Source organism: Lutra lutra, chromosome 12 (assembly GCF_902655055.1).
Source record: "Lutra lutra chromosome 12, mLutLut1.2, whole genome shotgun sequence".
Classification (NCBI taxonomy): domain Eukaryota; kingdom Metazoa; phylum Chordata; class Mammalia; order Carnivora; family Mustelidae; genus Lutra; species Lutra lutra.
In genome coordinates, this window is record NC_062289.1 from 95,336,115 (window position 1) to 95,356,444 (window position 20,330).

General features: G+C 43.2%; 1 protein-coding gene and 1 long non-coding RNA gene across 3 annotated transcripts in view; one reads left to right on the plus strand and one right to left on the minus strand.

Moving 5' to 3' along the window:
- Positions 1–20,330, minus strand: part of SVOP (SV2 related protein) — a 74,861-nt gene that overhangs the window by 8,807 nt on the left and 45,724 nt on the right. Inside the window, exons 7-12 of the mRNA XM_047697816.1 lie at positions 12,992–13,055; positions 10,983–11,108; positions 10,536–10,664; positions 8,823–8,896; positions 5,755–5,831; positions 2,667–2,774 (exon numbers count right to left, since the gene is read on the minus strand). Coding sequence (XP_047553772.1) covers positions 2,667–2,774; positions 5,755–5,831; positions 8,823–8,896; positions 10,536–10,664; positions 10,983–11,108; positions 12,992–13,055 — 578 coding nt within the window. The remainder of the gene's footprint in view (positions 1–2,666; positions 2,775–5,754; positions 5,832–8,822; positions 8,897–10,535; positions 10,665–10,982; positions 11,109–12,991; positions 13,056–20,330) is intronic.
- LOC125082331 (uncharacterized) lies at positions 180–18,715 on the plus strand. 2 transcript variants are annotated; one of them, XR_007121948.1, is made up of 3 exons: positions 180–281; positions 18,298–18,440; positions 18,555–18,715. It is a non-coding gene; the product is annotated as an uncharacterized LOC125082331 (long non-coding RNA). The 2 variants fall into 2 exon arrangements; XR_007121949.1 differs by lacking the exon at positions 180–281 and adding an exon at positions 11,099–11,198.

Below are 20,330 nucleotides of genomic sequence, written 5' to 3' on the forward strand. Positions count from 1 at the left end.
CTGAGATGAAGTTATAAAAGAATGTGGCTTCTGTTTTCCTAGCATTCTCTGTCCCCCTGACTCTTCTTAGGCAGTGGCCTATAAGTGGCCTCTGGCCAACAGCCAGTGAGGAACTGAGGTCCTCAGGCCAACAGCCCTTGGAGGCATTGAATCTTGCCAGCAAGCACGTGAGCGAGCGTGGAAACAGACCCTGCTCCTGCTGAACTTCCAGATGTGACTACGGATGTTGGGCCAACACCGCCATTGTCATCTTGTCGGTTACGCCAAAGCAGAGGACCCAGGTAGGCCACGCCCAGCTTCCTGACCCACAGAAACTGTGAGTAATAAATATGTTATTTGAAGCCACTAAAATATGGGATAATTTGTTGCATGGCAATGGATAACGAAATAGGCACCAAGGGATGTGGGGTTCACTGGATCCAGGCAATGGACACCAGGGATGGGAGTCAGACCTGTCTCTGACTTGTCCTGTGTTCTTGGGTTTGTCCCTTGCCTTTTCAGAGCCTTAGTTACTTCACTGGTAAAATGGGGCTCAATAAAATAAGACTCCCTACTTCAGTAGAGGCAGTATAGCATGGTGGTTTTTATTAATAATAAACTCTGGGCTCAACACTTTTGCATCTATTATCTTGCTTAATCAACAAAAACAACCCCCTAAAATAAATGCTGTCAATTTCCCACACTTCTTCAGTCAAAAAATTAAGTGGAACTAATTTTTAAATTAAATTAAACTTTTTAATAAATTAAAAAGGAACTATTCTAGGAGCCTCGGCGTCCCGAGGCTGTCAGGGAACAGACACAACAAATCATAAATGTAATAAATAAGAATTATCTGAGTTTCAGAAAGACAACATCATGGAGATTGTTGGAAAATCATGGTGAGTGCCCAAAGTCATGGAAATGGTTATTGGCGACGTGATGTCTAATTCCATGTCCCTAGTCTTACCCACTGAGCCATATAGGGGAAGGGTTTTAAGAAAAAGATAGACAGGATCATACAGGAATGAAGACTGTGGGCTCTGGGGTGGGACCCCAACTCTTAGCTCTGCCAGGTGTAGGACACTGAGTGTTTTAGCTGAGCTCTCCCAGAAGCAGGCCCTGGGACAAGGGTCCAAGTACAAGTGTTTACTTGAGAGGTAACCCAAAGAAGCGCCAGTGGGAGGGTGGGAAAGCAAGATAGGGAAGGGAAGGCAAGAGAGCCTGTCAAGACAGTTACCACTGTGGGCAGTTACTCTCAGATTCCGCTGGGGAGTTCTGGGAGCCAGTGTGGAGAATGCATCTTAGCATTCTGCTGCCTAAGGAGTGAGGAAGCTGGGGTATTTGTACACCACCAACTCCTGCATTTATCGTTCAAAGGCAGCTCCCAGGTTTTAACTCCTTGGCACTCTCAGCTCCCTGGGGTGCTTTTAGATCCTGAGGATTTCCATTCCTCTTGAGTTAGCCCTCAGGCACAAAGATACAGAGACTGGCACCTGAAAGTTTAGGAACAGTTTTTGCTACCCCTTTCTATGCCTTAGTTTTTTCAGTTGTAAAATGGGGGATAATTATGTACTTCACAAGACGAAATGAGATATATCTATAAAACACTGAGCATAGAACCAAATATACACTCATTGTATACAGCATAAAATCAAATATGTACTCATTTATTGAGTAAGCACTCAATAAATACTAAATACTACTATTGTTATAATAATTATTCAGTTTTTTAAAGGAAAAAGATAGATCACCTTCACTCTATGTGCAACTTTGGATTTTTTTGATGCCCCACTGATCCTTCCAGTGTGAGTGCTGATGGGGGACAATTCTCCATGGGTCTCTTGTATTTCTTGCATGCAGAAGCAATTTGTTCCAGGAAGCCTTTGTTCCAGGCTGTCCTTTCACTTGGATACTCAACAACCTTGGAAGAGAGAGATACTGTCTCCTTCCAGAGCAAGGGCAGGTATATTATATCAATATAATATAATATAATTATATCAATATAATAAAGATGATGTCTCTCTCTGGACAAAAGCTGGGCAGATTTCTGGGAACCCACTACAGAAGATTTGATCTCCCTAAGCCTGGGATTCCTCAGGGAAGCAAAGGGATTGAGGAAGATATTGGGAAGGCAAGGAAAACTGGAATACAGGGTCAAGAATATAGGGCATAATAGATCAACTGGGTACCTGGAAGGGAACACTCAGGTAATTCCTCAGGGAGCGACCATCATCCATTATCAGCATTTGCATGCATTTGGGTGAGCTAGTTCTTGTCATAGGACAAGAGTTAGAGCCCAACAGTTGTACCCACTACATCATTGCATATGCAGCATCCACCTGGACCCTTCGTCATCATCCCTGTGAGATTTGGGAGCAAGGGGAGCTGACACTAATATACTATTCCTATTGCTTTCTGTGCCATGCATAGTAGTCTTTGTTTGTGACCCAGGAGTCTCATGTCTTCTGCCAGTGAATGTGACAAGGGACGGCTTAATTTGCTAGCCTTCAAGGAGAGGAGGCTTCACAGTTCTTGTCAACTTGCAGCTAAGGGTTGAAAAAAAAGAATCTCCAGCTTCCTTGGAAAGGGGATTTGCTTCCAAACAGCACCAGCTGGAACCACCACAGGACCAGCTGCCACGTTCACAGGCTTGGCTGCCCCGGCCCCACCTCACACAGGTTCCTCACCTGGAAACTCAGAGAGGGTCGTCCACAGCAGGTCCATGTAATCCTCCTCACTCAGGTACTCACAGGCCAGGCTGCATTTTGCTTCCACTGCCTTCTTCTGGCTGGAGACTGGGAGGTGGGAGATGGGAGAAAGAAGAGCCATGTACAGAACCTTGAATCATACCCTCCTGCTCCTACACCTCCTTCCCTGGGTATGTTTCAGCTGGGATACCGTGGAAAGATCCCAGGCTCTGAAGTCAGACAGATTCAGGTCCGAACCCCAAACAGCAGAGCTCAGCTTTTTTTTTTTTTTTTTTAATTTATTTATTTGAGAGAGAGACAGTGAGAGAGAGAGAGAGCATGAGAAGGGAGAAGGTTGGAGGGAGAAGCAGACTCCCCATGGAGCTGGGAGCCTGATGTGGGACTCGATCCTGGAAGTCCGGGATCATGACCTGAGCCGAAGGCAGTCGCTCAACCAACTGAGCCACCCAGGTGTCCCAGAGCTCAGATTTAATCTCTCTGAGTCTCAGTTTCTTCATAAACCTGGAGCTAATAAAACCACTGGGCAAGGTAGTTGGGAGCCTGAACTCAGCCTGTGCATATGAATGTACTTAGCCCAGAATTGGCACATACCAGGTGTTTTTGTGGCAGACAGACTCTAGGTGGCAGACAAACTCCAGGGAGGCCTCTATGATCCCTACCTATATTATCTGGCCATTCCTTGATCCCACCTTCCATCTCTCTCCTTTGCTCTGCTCTCTCCATCTCTCTCCCTTGACCAGCTACACTGGTCTTATTGCTGTTCCTGAACTATCTTTTCAAGGATCTTGGTTCAACCAACAACTTTGACAGGAAGTGTCTACCTTTGGAGCAAGGGGTAGGTTTGCTTATAGCCTTCGATGACATAGTGTCTTCCCGCAGGGCAAGAGCAGGCTTTACCTGCTTTAAACCTTTACCATCCAGTAGAAGAGAGCGATGTGCCCTAAGGTCTGAGATGCTCTCTTGTAACATAACTCACAACTTCTGCAGCTGTGGTCTCCCCTCTTCACATCACCCTGTGGGAACGGGAGCTCCTTGCTGGTGTAAGGAAGTACTGACACTTCAGCCACTGCTATTATTATGAGTAACAAAGTCCTTTGTCTCTAACCCAGGAGTGTTGTGTCTTTTGCAGGCATCTGTGGAAGCTATGGAAGGCTAACTTGTTAGCTTATAAAGAGATATATCCTCGGACTTTTCACAGTTCTTAACTGGTTCATTCAGTAACTGAGGAGTTAAATAAAATAAAATCTTTGACATCTGTTCATTGCATATTTGAAGGAGAGGCAGGAGTTTACCTTTTCTTAATTTTTTTCTTTGAGGCAACTATCACCTTCCAACACACTACGTTATTTACTTATTATGTTACTTTCCCTCTTTTTCTGTCTCCCCACCAAAACATGAGCTTACACGGTAGGGATATGTGTCCTTTGTGTTCACTGATACAGCCTAACACCTAGATCAGTATCTGGCATATAGAAAATATCAAATGAATGACTTGTCCAATGACTTGACCTTGGACAAGTCTCACAACTAGTCTCACAACTAGTTGGTGCTAGAACCTATGCTTTCTGATTTTCAGCTACGAGCTCATTCATTTTCTCACTCAGGTATAAGAGAGAGCTTTAAACAGGAGTTGGTAAACTATCACCTGCAGATTTGACATCTAGTCTCCTGCCTGTTTCTTCCTGGCCTGCATGCTAAGAATGGGTTTTATATTCTAAAATGATTTTTCAAAATCAAAGAGGAGGGGCACCTGGGTGGCTCAGCCATTAAGTGTCTGCCTTCGGCTCAGGTCAAGATCCCAGGGTCCTGGGATCGAGCCCTGCTTCAGGCTGGCTGCTCAGCAGATAGCCTGCTTCTCCCCCTCCCACTCTCCCTGCTTGTCTTCTTGTGTTCCCTCTCTTGCTGTGTCTTTCTGTCAAATAAATTTAAAAAACTAAAAAAAATCAAAGAGGAAATAGCACTTCATGACATGGAAATGATATGACATCCAAATTTGTATTCACAAAAAAGGTTTTGTCAGAACACTAGCAATGTTTGTTCACTAACCTGCTATCCACAGCTACTTTCCTGCTCCAACGGCAGAGGTGTATGGCTCCCAAAGCCTAAAATATTAACTATCCGGCCCTTTATAGAAAAAGTTTGCCAATCCCTGCTTTGTAACATTCTCCTGGATCCTCTGCTTTGCTTCAGTGGGTCCCCTGTTAGGGACATGCGATTTATACTCTCTCAATACCAAACCCCAAATCTGCAACCGAGTCACCAGCTCATTAAATCTTTATACCAATAAACCAAACTATTAACTAAGATTACAGAGGCTTATGAAAAAGATAACTGGGCAAATCCCGCACACAAGTAGGAACTTGATCCCTTTATCCTCCACCCCAGGTTCAATGCTAAAAACCTGTTCTTGGAGATAGAATGTTTTGAAAGCCCAGACATCCACATAGAGACTTTGCTTTCTGTTTTGTTCCTTTTGTCCAGCGGTTCCCACCTCTAGCTGTACAAGAGAATCTGCCTTCAGCTCAGGTCATGATCCCGGATTCCTGGGATTTAGCCCCGAATGGGGTTCCCTGCTCAGCAGGGAGTCTGCTTCTTCCTCGCTCTCTGCCTCCCTCTTCCCTTGCTCATGTGCTCCCTCACATGCATGCTCATGCTCTCAAATAAATAAATAAAATCTTTAAAAAATAAAAAAATAATAGCTCCTCCAGGTGATCCTGTTGTGCAGCTAGGGTTGAGATCCAATCTGGTTTTCAGACTTCATATGCATGTGAGAACAGCTGCATAGGGTCATGGCCATCAAACACAGTGCTGTACTTCACCGCACCCTTTAGGTGACATAAGATTTGACTCTGCTGCAATGTCACTTCAGGATTATTTTGTTTTCCACAGAGTTTCTTGGGGACCACAGTCCAGGTCTTCTATGCTCAGATTGGCAGAGAATTTCTCCAGGGAGTCAGCAGGGTAAAGTCCCGGGCATCTGTGCATGGCCAAGCTCAGGAGTGGTGGAATATGGGGTGGGCATGCGTATCTGACTGTGTAGGGGGGAGGAGGGTGGTCTGATACTCACTGCTGCAGACATCTCCTGCCTGAAAGAGCTCAGTGGTGAGCAGAACTAATCCGTAGTAAGAAAACGCATTGGAAAACCTGCCAGGAAGGAAGCAAGAAGATATCAAGAAATGATGGGAGACATGCAAGTCCCCTTTCCCCAACCCCTCAGGAAGGACTTGCTTCTATAGCAGTGAGGACCAGTCTTTGGGCATGGGTGACAGTGGACCTTTGGGGGCTTTCTTGGGACCCTTGAGAAGGAAAATGGCAGGTACAAAGCATAGCGATGTGATGAAGGGACATGGTCTTGTGTCCTTTGAAAGACTAAAAACTGTATTGTATCACAGAAAACACCCAAGGCTGTTTATTCAACTGGCAATAGGGAGAACAACTTTGGGGTACCAATATTTGGAAGAACACAGTCATGAATGACATCAATCAGGACTTCTGGGCCAATTTGGTCAACATGAAGAGAGAAGAGGGGAAAGCTTTGATAATAACAAGAAGTGGGCTCCAGCTCTTCCCTTGAACTCCTGAGAGCTGAATCAACTCACCAAGCATTTATTAAACACCTGCTGTTGTGGCCCGTACAAGTGCAAATTCTGCAGACTTCCCTAAAATTTCAGATCAGAATGAAACAGTTGATTAATTCCCAATTGTCCTAGGAACTAGAACACTCAAGTGTGTAGGACCAGAACATTCTTATCCTGTAGTACAGTTACGTGGGAACTGTCATAACCAGACAGCAGCAATTAATTTCCTTGCATTGCAATATGTGCTAGCAAGTTTAGCAATTTCTATAGTGTGCAAAAATTGGTCTCCACAATTAATCACTTCAGTATTTGGGTAGTGTTGGCCCAACTGAATCACCTGCCTGCAAAGACAGAGACTCTCAACTCTCATCTCCACTATCTTTTAAAAAAAACCCTATAGACTCTATGCTTGTGTTGGGCACACAGCAGGTGTTTAATAAGTGCCTGGTTCAGCTCTTAGGAATGCAGGAACAGAGCTAAAGCCCAGTTCTAGCTATTTTCAAAGCTTTCCCTTCCACTTCCTACAACTGACCACTTTTCAGGACAATCCCCTGCTAATTAGCCCTTCTACTCAAAGGTGCATGGGAAAAGTTAGCACTGGTTAAACCAGAATGCAGAGTGTTAGCCAGGCTCCTTCTGCACACTGTTCATGGTGTGTACATGATTTGATAGAAAAAGGTTCAAAGAATAGCTGAGATTTAACTAGTTGTGGATTTTCAGGGGGTTACTCAGTACAAATCCTTCCCTTCCATCCTGCCCACATCCACACATCGCCAATGGCTGTTATTTAAGGAAGACGGACCAGGATCAGGACTGAAAGTTCTAAGGATGCCTGTGTTGACCAAATTAATGGTTCCCCAAATATGGCAGGCCCCATGCCACTGCTGATATCCAAGGCAATATGGCAATATTAAATCTCAATTATGACAAAAATCCCATTTTACATTTCCTTTCAATCACAGTCAACTCTGGGACAGCATGGGTTTGAACCACACAGTCCACTTATAAAGGGATTTTTTCCAACAAATACAGTACACCACTGCAAGTGCATTTTCTCTTCCAGGTGATTTTAATAACATTTTTTTTTCTCTAGCCTACTTTAAGATATAATATATAATACATATAGCATACAAAATATGTGTTCGTTGACTGTTTATGTTGCCAGCAAGGCTTCTAGTCAATAGGAGGTTATTAGTTAAGTTTTGGGGGAGTCAAAGATTTTCGACTGCTCAGGGGTCTATGCCTTTAACCCCCTTTCTGCACTGTTCAAGGTCAACTGTATTTTGATGGTTTCCTCTCACTTACTTGCTAATGAATGTGTCCTTGACACCTACCCTCTCTCTGCATCTCTCTATTAAATATAGCAGCTCAGTGCCTTGGCAGATCATCAATCTATAATTCTAATCTCAGACTGATTTCATGGGTGATCAGAGTTCTTTGGTAGGTAATCAGCTCACTTTAGGGGACAGGTTGAAACAGCGCCTCCTACTTCTCTGCCATCTTGTCTCCTCCCTCGGCAGATCATCAATCTAGCTACGTTTTACTGTATATCTCTTAAAAATATATGGCCTGAGGTTAAGGTTTTTTCCCTTTAAAGCTGACATATAAAATTGCCTCTTGAAAGATATTTATCTGAAGCCTTGTGCACTAATGGTGGGAATGCAGATTGGTACAGCCACTCTGGAAAACAGTATGGAGGGTCCTCAAAAAATTAAAAATACAACTACCCTATGATCCAGTAAGTGCATTACTGGGTATTTACCCAAAGGGTACAAAAACACTAATTCAAAAGGATATATGTGCCCCTGTGTTTATTAAAGCATTATTTATAATAGCCAAGTTATGGAAGTAGCCCATGTCCATTGATAGATGAATGGAAAAGAAGATGTGATACATACACACATTTATATACACACATAGACACACAATGGAATATTATTCTGCCATAAAAAGAATGAAATCTTGCCATTTGTAATGATGTGGATGGAGCTAGAGTATATTATGCTAAGTGAAATAAGTCAGTCAGAGAAAGACAAATACCATATGATTTCACTCATATGTGGAATTTAAGGAACAAAACAAAGGGAAAGAAAAAGGGACAAACCAAAAAACAGGCCCTTAACTATTAGAACAAACTGATGGTTACCAGAGGGGAGCTGGGGGGGGGGGGACGGATTAAACAGGTGATGGGGATTAAGGATACACTGATCATGATGAGCACCGAGTAACGTATAAACTTGCTGAATCACTGTATTGTATACCTGAAACTAACATAACATTGTATGTGATCTATATTGGAAATAAAATTAATAACTTAATTAAAAATAAGACAGTTATCTGAGTTGGAAGTGAGTCCAATTAAAGAAAAAGACTAAGAAAATAATAGTACAGGTTATACCTGGATAAGGCAGAGATCAGGAAAGTGATGTTCAAACCACCAAATTTGGTAAATGTTGCCTAAGTTCAAAGATTCTCCGTGCATTACATAAAAACAGAACCCAAAACAGGGCCTGGTGAAGGGGATCAAAGTGTCAAGAGGTCAAGAAGCAGCTCTTACCATATAAACCACAGCAACAAGGTTGTCCATCTAAAATGGGGCGTGAAAAGGTCCCTCATTCTGCCTCGGTCTTCCTGTTTCAAGACAAGGACATGCTGTTTGCTCTTGTCTCCTCCAACAGCGCTGACCTTGGCCTGGGACTGGTGAACACCCACGGCTGGGAGGGAGGCTGCTGGTGGGCTGCACGCTCACGATCCGAGAGCCCAGCACTCAATCCCATAGCACAAAGTCCCCCAGCCCGGTGAGGCCTTCTAGCCAGGACCCAGCAACGTCTGCAGGCTTGATTCCCCAAGGATGGAGACATCCTGCAACCCCCAACCCCAGCCTGAAATCCTGGAGCCAGGAAGCAGACTCCCTGCCCTGAGGACTCTCAGGTAGTCCCATGGACCTGGGGAGCAGACAGTCTGTCCAAGCTGTGTCTAACCATTTCATGCCCTGCCGAAGTCAGCTCTAGGTTAAGATTGCAAACACTCATGTATTGAAAATCAATTCACCAGAAGCCAATGTGCCGAAAGATTGATTAGTTGAATGACCCACTTGCCAATTTCATATAATTTGCTAATTTATCAAATTTTTGCTCTATAATTTTTTTAAAGATTTTATTTATTTGTTTGAGAGACAGAGAGAGAGCCTGAACAGGGGGAGGGACAATGGGAGAGAGGAAGAGGGCGAGGTAGGCTCCCCACTGAGTTGAGCTGAAGGCAGACACTTAACAGACTGAGCTATGCTACAATATTCTTTTTAAGAGTATATTCTATGGGGGATGCCACATAGAGCCTGGGTGGCTTATTGGTTAAGCATCTGCCTTTGGCTCCAGTCATAATCCCAGGGTTCTGGAATTGAGTCCCACTTCGGTTTCCTGCTCAGCGGGGAGCCTGCTTCTCCCTCTGCCTGCTGCTCCCCCTGCTCTCTCTCTCTCTCTCTCTCTCTCTCTCTCTGACAAATAAATAAATAAATAAAATCTTAAAAAAGTATTTCCTTTTTTTTTTTATGAGAGTTTTTTTTAAAATTTTGTTTATTTATTTGACACAGAGAGAGATCACAAGTAGGCAGAGAGGCAGGCAGAGAGATCCCAGGACCCTGGGACCATGACCTGAGCCGAAGGCAGAGGCTTTAACCCACTGAGCCACCCAGGCGCCCTAGTATTTTCTTTTTTTTAAGTGTATTCTTTGACTGTGATTATATTCTCCTTAGATATATTTAACAAATATATTTTTCTTAGTTTGAGAAATGCTTGCTTATTTAAACATATAAAAACAGATTATGGACTATAGGTGGTTTAATCTACCTGTGAATATTGCTTTCATGAATAAAAGTGTATTTTTTAGTATATTCTTGAATGAAAAGATAACACTCTTCAAATGTTAATTGAATATATTTGAAAATGTTTGTTTTTGTTGAATATATTTTAAAATAGGCTCATCAATATATTTAGAAAGAGAACATATTGAGGAAATAAATATATTAATATATATTAGGAAAAATACATTTCTATTTACTACATATATTCAAAAAGAAGGATCCCTGAAACATGTTTTTGGTAAAAAGATACATTCCCAAGTAAATTCAGGAAAATTGGCTTTTGGAGAATTGGTCTGCTTTCTGCTTCTGCTCTTTTTGTGTGTCTCAGGATTTACCCCACTCCACCCACGTACACACTCCAAATGCAGGTGCACAAACACACACGCCACAGACAGTGGGCCAGTCACGGACCTGTCTGGAGATGATCAGTTTCCCCAGTGGCATGGGGGCTCCATTTTCAGTTGCTATCCTCTTTAAGGTGGCGATGGCCTTTTCCTGATTCCCGGACAACACATCGTACCTTGCGCTCTCTGGCAGCCACTGTGGGGACAGGAGTGACAGGTTAGGGTGGCACAGAACACTGGGTCCCAGCCACATACTCTCATCTAGATGTGGAATCTTTAAGGGTGGGGTCTCTGGACCCAGAGGAATGGAACGGGATGGGTTCTTGTAGTTATGATTGCTGCTGTTGTTATAATTATTATTAATTGGTGTTTCTGTCAAAGTCCCCCCCCCCAAAAAAAATCTTAAAAATACTCCTTACAGGACGGTGTCCTCCTCCACCCCCTCCCCACCGAAATACAGTGAACAGCAGGAGGCCAAGAGGGCAAAGGTTGAGATGTCTTAAAGGATACCTACAAAACACAAGACTGCAAAGAGGAGCAGCGGGACAGCCGAGAGGATGAGTAGCCAGCGCCAGCCCAGGCTGGGCATCACAAACACAGCCAGGATGACCTCGAACACTGTCCCGATGGCCCAGAAGACCTGGGATGGGAAAACAGGATCAGTGATGGGAGCAGCATGGTCAACGCATGAGCAATGTCAGCATCATGACAGACGACACTCTCAATATGGGTAAGAGGTCCTTGGGGTCTGCAAAGTTGGAATGACCACCACTTTTCTGTGGTCCATATGGTTGGGCCAGGTCCACTATGTTGTCCATCTCCCGATGGTGCCATGCACATGGTCTAATATTGGTGTGGTACCCACTGGAGTGTACAGTGTGGCAGCTCCAGTTAAGGAGACCAATACCACCTTGTGTGAGGTCAATATGGTAATGGACACATTGGTTTTTATCTACTGACATCCACCTCTCTTGCCCACAAGGGCCCTAGTATTCTTGTCACAATTGCTTCTTCCCTGCAGAGCTGAGTATCTTCTGTGCCTCTCCCAGTCACTCCCCATCTTTCCCCACCTTGCTCTTTGTCATGTCAGCTGCCATAGGCTCTCTGTCTTCTGGCTTCCCATTGGGCACAGCCAATGGGGAGCCCTACAGGAAAGGGGAGGGAGGAAGGTGAGAGAGATGGGACTCTGGCTCCCTCTCTGCAGGATGCTCATGGGCTTGCTGCATCTCTCAGCAGAAGGGCACAGCTCCTGTCCAACAGCCCTTGACATATAACTCTTTCTCTGAACTGCTAACTACTTCCTGCCTTTGCCTGGCAACTGGAACTTCTAGCCTGGGGCTACTTAGAAGTAGTCCCTTTACCAAACCCTCTTCAGATTACTCTAATTTGAGTATGCTGGTTCCTGCTGGGAACCTACAACCATTGACCATGGACAAACCTGGTCCTTCAACTTGCCCATCAGTTCTGGGAGCCTGTAAGAGCCTTCCTAAATCCCCTTTTGCTTAAATTAACCACAGTCTATTTCTGTTGCTTACAACCAGGGATGATGGCTAAGATGTCTAACAAACTGATACAGTACAGACCAACCAGAATGGATACCAGACACTGGTCATACACACCCTGCTCCCAACACACACACACACACACACACACACACACACACACACACACACACTCCATGACTGTGCCAGGAGTTAACTCTTTAGTTGCTATATCGTGGGAAGTTCTAGGGGGTCCTCTGAGAGGAGAGGGTGTGTCAGGTGATGAGGGGTAATCAGTGACCAGATACACAGATATAATCTCAATATTTAAACAGTTGGTTCATCCATGACAGTGTGGACCAGCTGACTACCATCCTTACTGGTCAAGGGAGATGCAATCAGGGTGGTAAATTGGGCTGTGGGGTTAATATAATGAATATTGTCAGTGTGGTCATGGTGACTAGAGAGTGGCATCATAGTCATCACTGTGGACACTGGTGTCCGGAAAGGACAAATAAACACTACTGCTACTGCATGGTGTCATGGGGGCAGTTACATAGTTGCCCCGTGAGATTCCAAGATCATGATTGGAAAATGGGTCATAAGACACTGGCAGAAAGAGGGCTTGAGCGGGGCTAGGTGGACCAAGGGTCTTTTAAGGCAGCTACAGAGGTGACCATTCACACAAGACACAGGTGAGTCCAGATACACATAGGGGTGGAAGGGGATGCTATGGACAAGAAGCAGGAGTTTTGGTCCCCTAGTCTCTGTTGTTTGGCTGCAACTCTCAGATAAAAGCCATGTCCAGTCCAAGAATGACATACCACCTGCCTGCCACCAGTTTAAGAGACTGGATTTTTTTGGTCAGTTGAAGAATTTATCCATATAGCAAATAAAACCCCCAAACCCAAAACAACAACAACAAAGTTCAAATTAACAAACCCGACAAAATCCCATTTCCTTATCCTGAGGTTCAGGATGCCTGAGGATCTCTTGCTCAGAGACTGAGCTTTCTTGGGGGAACCCAGACCACCTTCCTTACCTCAATCAGCAAAATGCACTTAGCTCTGGCCTTCATGGGAAGGAACTCAGCGTATAGTGTCACCCTGGGAAAGCAGAGAGATAGGAAAGGAGTTAAGGTCAGGACTGAGAAGATTGCCTCAGCTTTCTGACTTCCTTTTCTTTTTCTTTTTTTAAAGATTTCATTTATTTATTTATTTGAGAGAGAGTGAGGACATGTGAGTGCATAGGGAGAGAGAGACAAGCAGACTCCACACTGAGCATGAAGCCTGGACATGGGGCTCAATCTTACAACTTTGAGATCACGACTGGAGCTGAAATCAAGAGTCTAATGCTTAACCAACTGAGACACCCAGGCACCCCACTTTCTGAATTTCTAGGTCAACATTCTTCTGAGGATGGTCTGTGGAACACTTAACTTCAGAATTTCTTGGGACAATGGCTGAGTGCTTAGATCCTCAGACCCTATCCCAGACCTCTGTCTGTCTGTCTTTCAATCTATCTAACTATTCATTCATTTAATCATTATGGACCTGTGAATTCCTATTTCATTCAGTGGGTTGTAAGCCACTACTACCATTATTCTTTCAATGCTCAGACTGTCCCAGTCTGGCCATTGGAAGATCTTTCAATCTAGTCCCTGTGTCTTTTTTTATATGCCTCCATCGTTCTTTACATTCTGGCACACCAATATGTCCGGGCTCATGGTGTACTTTTCTGGTCCCAACAATGAAGTCAGGCATTTGTCTAAGAGGTCCTGGTTCCTTGTGGTACTTGGTATTTAGAAACCAAGATCTGAGCACTCAGTGTGCTCATTACTACTGGTCTGCCATTGCTTCTAGGCCTTCTCAGAGGACACAGCTAAGAGATCTAGCTATCTATCTATCTTGGTCTGTCCCTTTCTTTCTTTCTCTCCACATGCACACCATACATTTATGTCTGTTTCTATATCTATCTGCGTATATGTATTTAAAAAAACATTGAGTTCACACTGATACTTTCAATTCTAGTACAACCAGAATGTTAGGGCCCTTTCTTTCTTTCTAAGTAATCTCTATACTCAATGTGGGCTTAAACACACAACCCTGAGATCAAGAGTTGCATGCTCCACTGACCGAGCCAGCCAGGCACTCCAAGTTTAGGGTTCTTTCTAACCTGCCCCAGTTTCCATGATTGTAATTCCCTTCTCCAACATTGAGACACCCAGGCCTCATTATTCTCTGTATATTTCTTATTTGCCTAATCCATTTATTAGCTTGCTGAATGTAACCAATGCTCTGACTACCTAACTATACTGGCTGCCTCTTCCATCTACTACATTCATGCCCCCCTCCCCTATCTTTCACTTCCTCAGCCACTGGCCATGCCAGAAAGTGAAGGAAACCTCTAAACTTCTTCTCCATGCTGCTTCCCATTTTGCTAGGAAGAGGGCTTCTTTTTTCTCACATCTCCCACCTAAGTCAAGCATCTGAGCAACTAGATGGCTTCATGTTACTCTCCTGGCTCCTCATAAGGGAGACGGGGTAGAGAGAGGTTCATTTTCATTGGCCATTTTGAGGCAGATGTTGCTGATGACCTATCAAGATCTCCTGGGATCATTTTACTAGTTCAGTGTGCCTGATTTCCAGCTGCTGCTACTAATGGCTCATACCCACAACCTTCTCCTAGCATTGCTTTTGAACAATTGGAGCTGCCTCACCAGAAAGATGTCTTTCCCTGCATAACATCTAACATTTGAAAAGTTGGTCTTAGTAATACCACTGAGATTTAGGAAGCGTTCTATCTCCAGTAGAAGTCCTTCTTAGGGTTATGATAAAAGATATCTCTGTCCAAAGAAGGAAGACTTCTTAGGAGCCTCAGTGAAAAGGCCAGGACTTTAGTAGTTCAGATATATTCTATTTAGAGAAAAACATGAACAGAAAGTCGATATCACCTAGTTTAATTAATGGGATAAGTATTTTAATATATTCTCTCTTCCTGTCTTGATCTTTTGTCTTTATCTCTCCCCCATTCTCTTTCTCAATCTCTCTCTGTAGCTGAGCTCATACTTAAGAATTTTGAACCCTACTTTTTGATTTATAAATAGCATTTCCATGCCATTTAAAATCCTCTTACACACATATATTCTTTTTTTCCCCACACATATATTCTATCCTATGAATGAACCATACTTTTCTTAATAATAGATACTTTTAATTGAGGACCTACTATGTGCCAAACATTCTTTGAGATGTTTTACATGGATAATCTCACTCAAACATTTCTTTTTTAAAAAAATATTTGATTTATTCATTTGACAGACAGAGATCACAAGTAGTCAGAGAGGTAAACAGGCAGAGAGGGGGAAGCAGGCTTCCCACTGAACAGAGAGCCCTATGCGGGGCTCGATCCCAGGACCCTGAGATCATGACCTGAGCTAAAGGCAAAGGCTTAACCCACTGAGCCACCCAGGTTTCCCTCACTCAAACATTTCAAATCAAGGGGAGTAGATACTTATTTATAATCCTCTGTGTGTGTGCATGTGTGTGTGTTTGATTCTCATTTTCATCTCTAGATCTATGTCAGATAAATTGTTAGTTGACCAGGAACCTTCAGCTAGTAAGTTAGAATCAGAAGAGCCAAAATTCTAACCCAGATCTGTCTACATTTTGTAGACCACCAACCACTTCCCTATTTGGATGGTTTCACAATTATAAATAGATATTTATATCTATTATATTGTAAATAAATATTTATTTATTTATAAATAAATAAACATCTTTAGGCTGAAGACATTTTTGCTTCATGTGGTTTCCTGTTAAGTAGAATTTGTATCAAAGAGCATGCACAGTTTTAAGGCTTTTGATATATAATACCATAGTTGTTCCCAAAAATCTTGTTCTAGTTCATATGCCTACAAGTAGCTCTCTCAACAAAAACCATTAGGAATGTCACTAACTTGGCTCTGAGAAGGAGCATCAAGATTATAGTGGTTACAGAGATTACAGCAATTACCATGGAGGACTTCTTTGACATTGTTATGCTATTCTCCAAATGGTGTGCTTATATTATTTAAAAAATCAATAATAATAATAATGATGATGATGATGATAAAATGAGAAGCATGTTTACCTTTCCTCCACCAAATTAAACTACTAACCATGCAAAAACATGCAACAGCATATTCTAAGGACAAAGTTATGCCTGTCCTTAGACAGCAAGGATTTCTTTTTATAACGAAGCTATAACATGCAGTCTTCTTTTCTTTTTTCTTTTTTAGTTACAGAAGTAGTACCTGAATACATTTGCACTGTAAAACAATTAAGCAGTATACAAGTATACAGAGTATCTGATCATTCTTCCTCTTCTCCATTGCCCCTACCTCCATTCCACTCCCCCAAAGCCATAACAATCAGGAATTTGCTTTGCAAACTTCCAGGCCTTTCTCTATATAAATAAATAAATTTAAGCAACATATCTTTCTTTTTTATTCCCTTCCCTTTCCCTTTCTCTTGTTCCTTTCATCTTTCCCTCCTGTCCTCCCTCTTTCCCTCCCTCCCACCCTTCCCTCTTGCCTCCCTCCCCTCTTTCCTTCCTCCTTCCTTCCCTCTTCCTTCCTTCCTTCCTCCCTAGTCCCTCCTTCCCTCCCTTCCTCCCTCCCTCCCTCCCTTCCTTTCCTCCTTGCTAACACATGCAGCACACTGTTCATTTTCTACCCATACAAATGCCCCAATTCTTGCCACTTCCATGCATGCCTGTCCAGTTTCCAATTGTCAGTACCTGCAACTCTCCCCTGAATGCATTCTCTGGTTATTAAAGATTACTCTGCCAACCTCTGTGGCAGACCAGGAGTGCCAAGGAATTTAAACTTTCCAGGAGCAGCTTTCTACAAATGACATTTCCCTCATCCCTTGAACAGGACAATCTGGAGATGCGAGCTACAGGATCTCCCAGACTAAACTACTTGCACTAGCATCTCTGTGTCAGGATCTGCTTTCAGTAAGGCAGTTTGGAGATCTTTCCATATTAACATATGTAAGCCAGTGGCATTATTTTAAAACTGCCACCACCCGATTGATTAATACTCAGATTGTTGGGGCGCCTGGGTGGCTCAGTGGGTTGGGCCGCTGCCTTCGGGTCGGGTCATGATCTCAGGGTCCTGGGATCGAGTCCCGCATCGGGCTCTCTGCTCAGCGGGGAGCCTGCTTCCCTCTCTCTCTCTGCCTGCCTCTCTGCCTACTTGTGATCTCTGTCTGTCAAATAAATAAATAAAATCTTTAAAAAAAAATACTCAGATTGTTTTCAATTTCTTACTTTTGCCACCTCTGCCACAAGAAAACTTTCCTTGTTGCTGTTGTTGTGCCCCCCACTTGGCCATCATTTATAGCAGTTCATTATGAAAACGAGCTGTTTGATTTTCATCCAAAGTATGGTGATTATGACAATCACACTGAAGAATAAAAGAATGAGCACTGAAAGTAGCAATGCCAGGAAGCCATTGATACTGGCATCAATAAGTTCCCGCTGAAGATAATCACATTTACAGCACTTGGCAGTTAGAGATTTGCCATCTGGATCACATGCTTGGAAAGAAGTGACCTGTGATCTCCATTTGGCACGTCTGCTTGGTCTGGAGGGGAAAGAGCAGTGCCAAGGGTGGGTCTGTGAGCAAGATCCACCTAGACGCCAATCAGGAGAATCTTCTGAGGAGGTTTCAAGGGGGAACAGGTGGGCAGCTACCTGGAGTCTTAGTCTTGAAGCATGGCTAGCACACAGGCAGGGTGCCAGTTAAGGTGGGGTTCCAGCTCATCCCTTAGCCAGGGGGCATTTTTGCTGAAATACGCAGTACCCTCTATTGGGAACAATAAACAAAATGCCTTGGTGCCACCATGTCTCTTTACACGTATTTTGTGTCTATTTTGCAACTAGAGGCAATGATCATTTTGTGATGCTTATCTGCATTTTCTATATTTTCTTTCTTTTTAAAAAAGATTTTATTTATTTATCTGACACACAGAGAGAGAGATCACAAGTAGGCAGAGAGACAGGCAGAGAGAGAGGAGGAAACAGGCTCCCTGCTGAGCAGAGAGCCCAATGAGGAGCTCGATCCCAGGACCCTGAGATCATGACCTGAGCCGAAGGCAGAGACTTCACCCATTGAGCCACCCAGGCACCCCTCTACATTTTCTAAAACAAAAATGTATTACTTATAATGATAAAAATTAAATTACTTCCAATTTTTTTTGCTTGAGTTAAAGTCTCTTCCCTCTTGACGCTCCTTCATAGACAGAAAAAGTAATTATTTGGCATCCTAAATAAACGAGCTTCTCTTTCCTGTCTTAATTAAAGGGAATAGAAACCACTCAGAACCTCCAGTTCTACATCTCCAGAGTCATCTTCCAATCAGTACCAGGGACCCAGTGGACATTACCAATTTACTAGGACTTTCTGACTACATAAGCTCAGAATCTTTTCATGACATCTGTTCAAATGTAAGAGCTTTGGCATTAGATGGGTGTGGATTTGAATCTGGTTTCTCCACGTGGTAGGTGGTTTGCACTAAGTGCCCCACCTATTTTCCCTCCCTGTGTCTTGCTTCCTTGCAGGTCACTCCAGGCAAAGTCTATGAACGTATCCCTTGAATCTGGGCCTTGCGACTTGCCCTTGTTCAACAGAATGTTGCAGACATGATATCGTGCCCGTTCCAAGCTTGGGTCTCAAGATGTTCTTGGCTTTTGCTTGCTCACTTGGACCCTCTGCCCAGGTGACCAGGCTAGGCAGCTGGAGTTTGAAAGGCTTATGGAGCATAGATGAGTCAGCTGTGGCCATGCTAGCCCAGCCAGCCCCCATCCAATTCGCCAGTTGACTGGAGACACACAACCAAGCCCTGCTGAGCCCAGAACAACAAAACTGCCCAACTGCAGAATCAGGAGTTCAATAAATTGTTGTTAAGCCATAAATGTCGGGATGGTTTGTTACAAAGCAAGAGGTAATATCATGCTCCATTTTATAACCATCTGGCCTTAAGCAAGCCATTTAACAATCGTTGAGCCTCACTTTTCTCTTCTGTAAATTGGGGATGATAGGGTTGTCAGTGAACAAGATGAGGTAGTGGGAAGAGAGCACTTAGCATAGTGCCTGCCACTTGGTAAGCACTCCATGGACATGATTATCATCACTATTAATGTTACAGTCGTTATCACCAAGGACCAATATAAACACCCACTTCAGGGGAAGAAATAATGACTCCCACAAGAAGAAAAAGAGGAATGGGGCATCTGACTGGCTCAGTCAGTAGAGTACACGACTCTTGATCTCGGAGTTGTGAGTTCAAGCCCCCTATTGGGTGTAGAGATGACTTACAGGAAAATCTTCTTAAAAATTACAAAAAGAGAGATAGAAGGAAGCACATAGAAAAGCACAGATCAGGGCTGATGGATGGGCTCTTTATTAATCATATAGTTTATAGACAAGATGATGTGCATTAACTAAACTTATTGAGCTGATCATTTTGCAGGATAGGTAAGTCAAGTCATTATGCTCGATACCTTGAGTTCTGGATGTCAGTTACACATGGATAAAACTGGAATAAAAACAGTTTTTAATTTAATTTTAACAATTTTCAATTTTAAGTAACATAATTTGTATTTATACTAAAAACTCATCATAAGAACTTGCTTGTTTCATTTTTAAAAATTACACAGCAAAGTCTCACTCATTTGGTTTTATGAGGGGGTGCAAAGCCCTAATGAATGGAAACTCTCGGTTACATTTAATTACATAAAAATATCTTCAACTAAAAAAAAAAATCTTCAACTCAATGTTTCCAAATAATGAACTTAAGGGAGCCGTTTTTATAACTAGTTAAGAACATTGCATAACTAAACCACGATCATTTTTACATTAATGGCTGGAGTGGAAGTTCTGGGAAGCCAATGGCTCTCTTGGGTGGCTGAATATCTCTTCTGTAATTTTGTTTGTTTTTACTTGCTCTCTTCATGGACAAAAGAGCTATAGAGTGGAGTATTCAAGAGAAAATGTTTGTAGGATCAAGTAATGTTTGAAACTTAGCTCTGCCCTTTGTTAGCTGTGCGGACTTGGGCATGTTACATAATCTTCAAAACCCCCAGTTTTCTTATCTGTAAAATGGCGATGATAATACCTGTGTCTTGAGGTTTGGAGAGTTTTAAAATGGTCATGTGGACAATAGCTCCATAAACAAGCAGAAGGGCCGGGTTAGGGTTAAGTGAAGGAACAGCTAAGTGGGGAGGCATGGTGTTTGGGAGGTGGGGGTAGGGAGCAGGCAGGCAAGCTGAGGACCCTCATGACAGATGAGTAAGGGGCAAAGACCCTCCCAGCTGCTCTGTGTTCTTAATTTTATT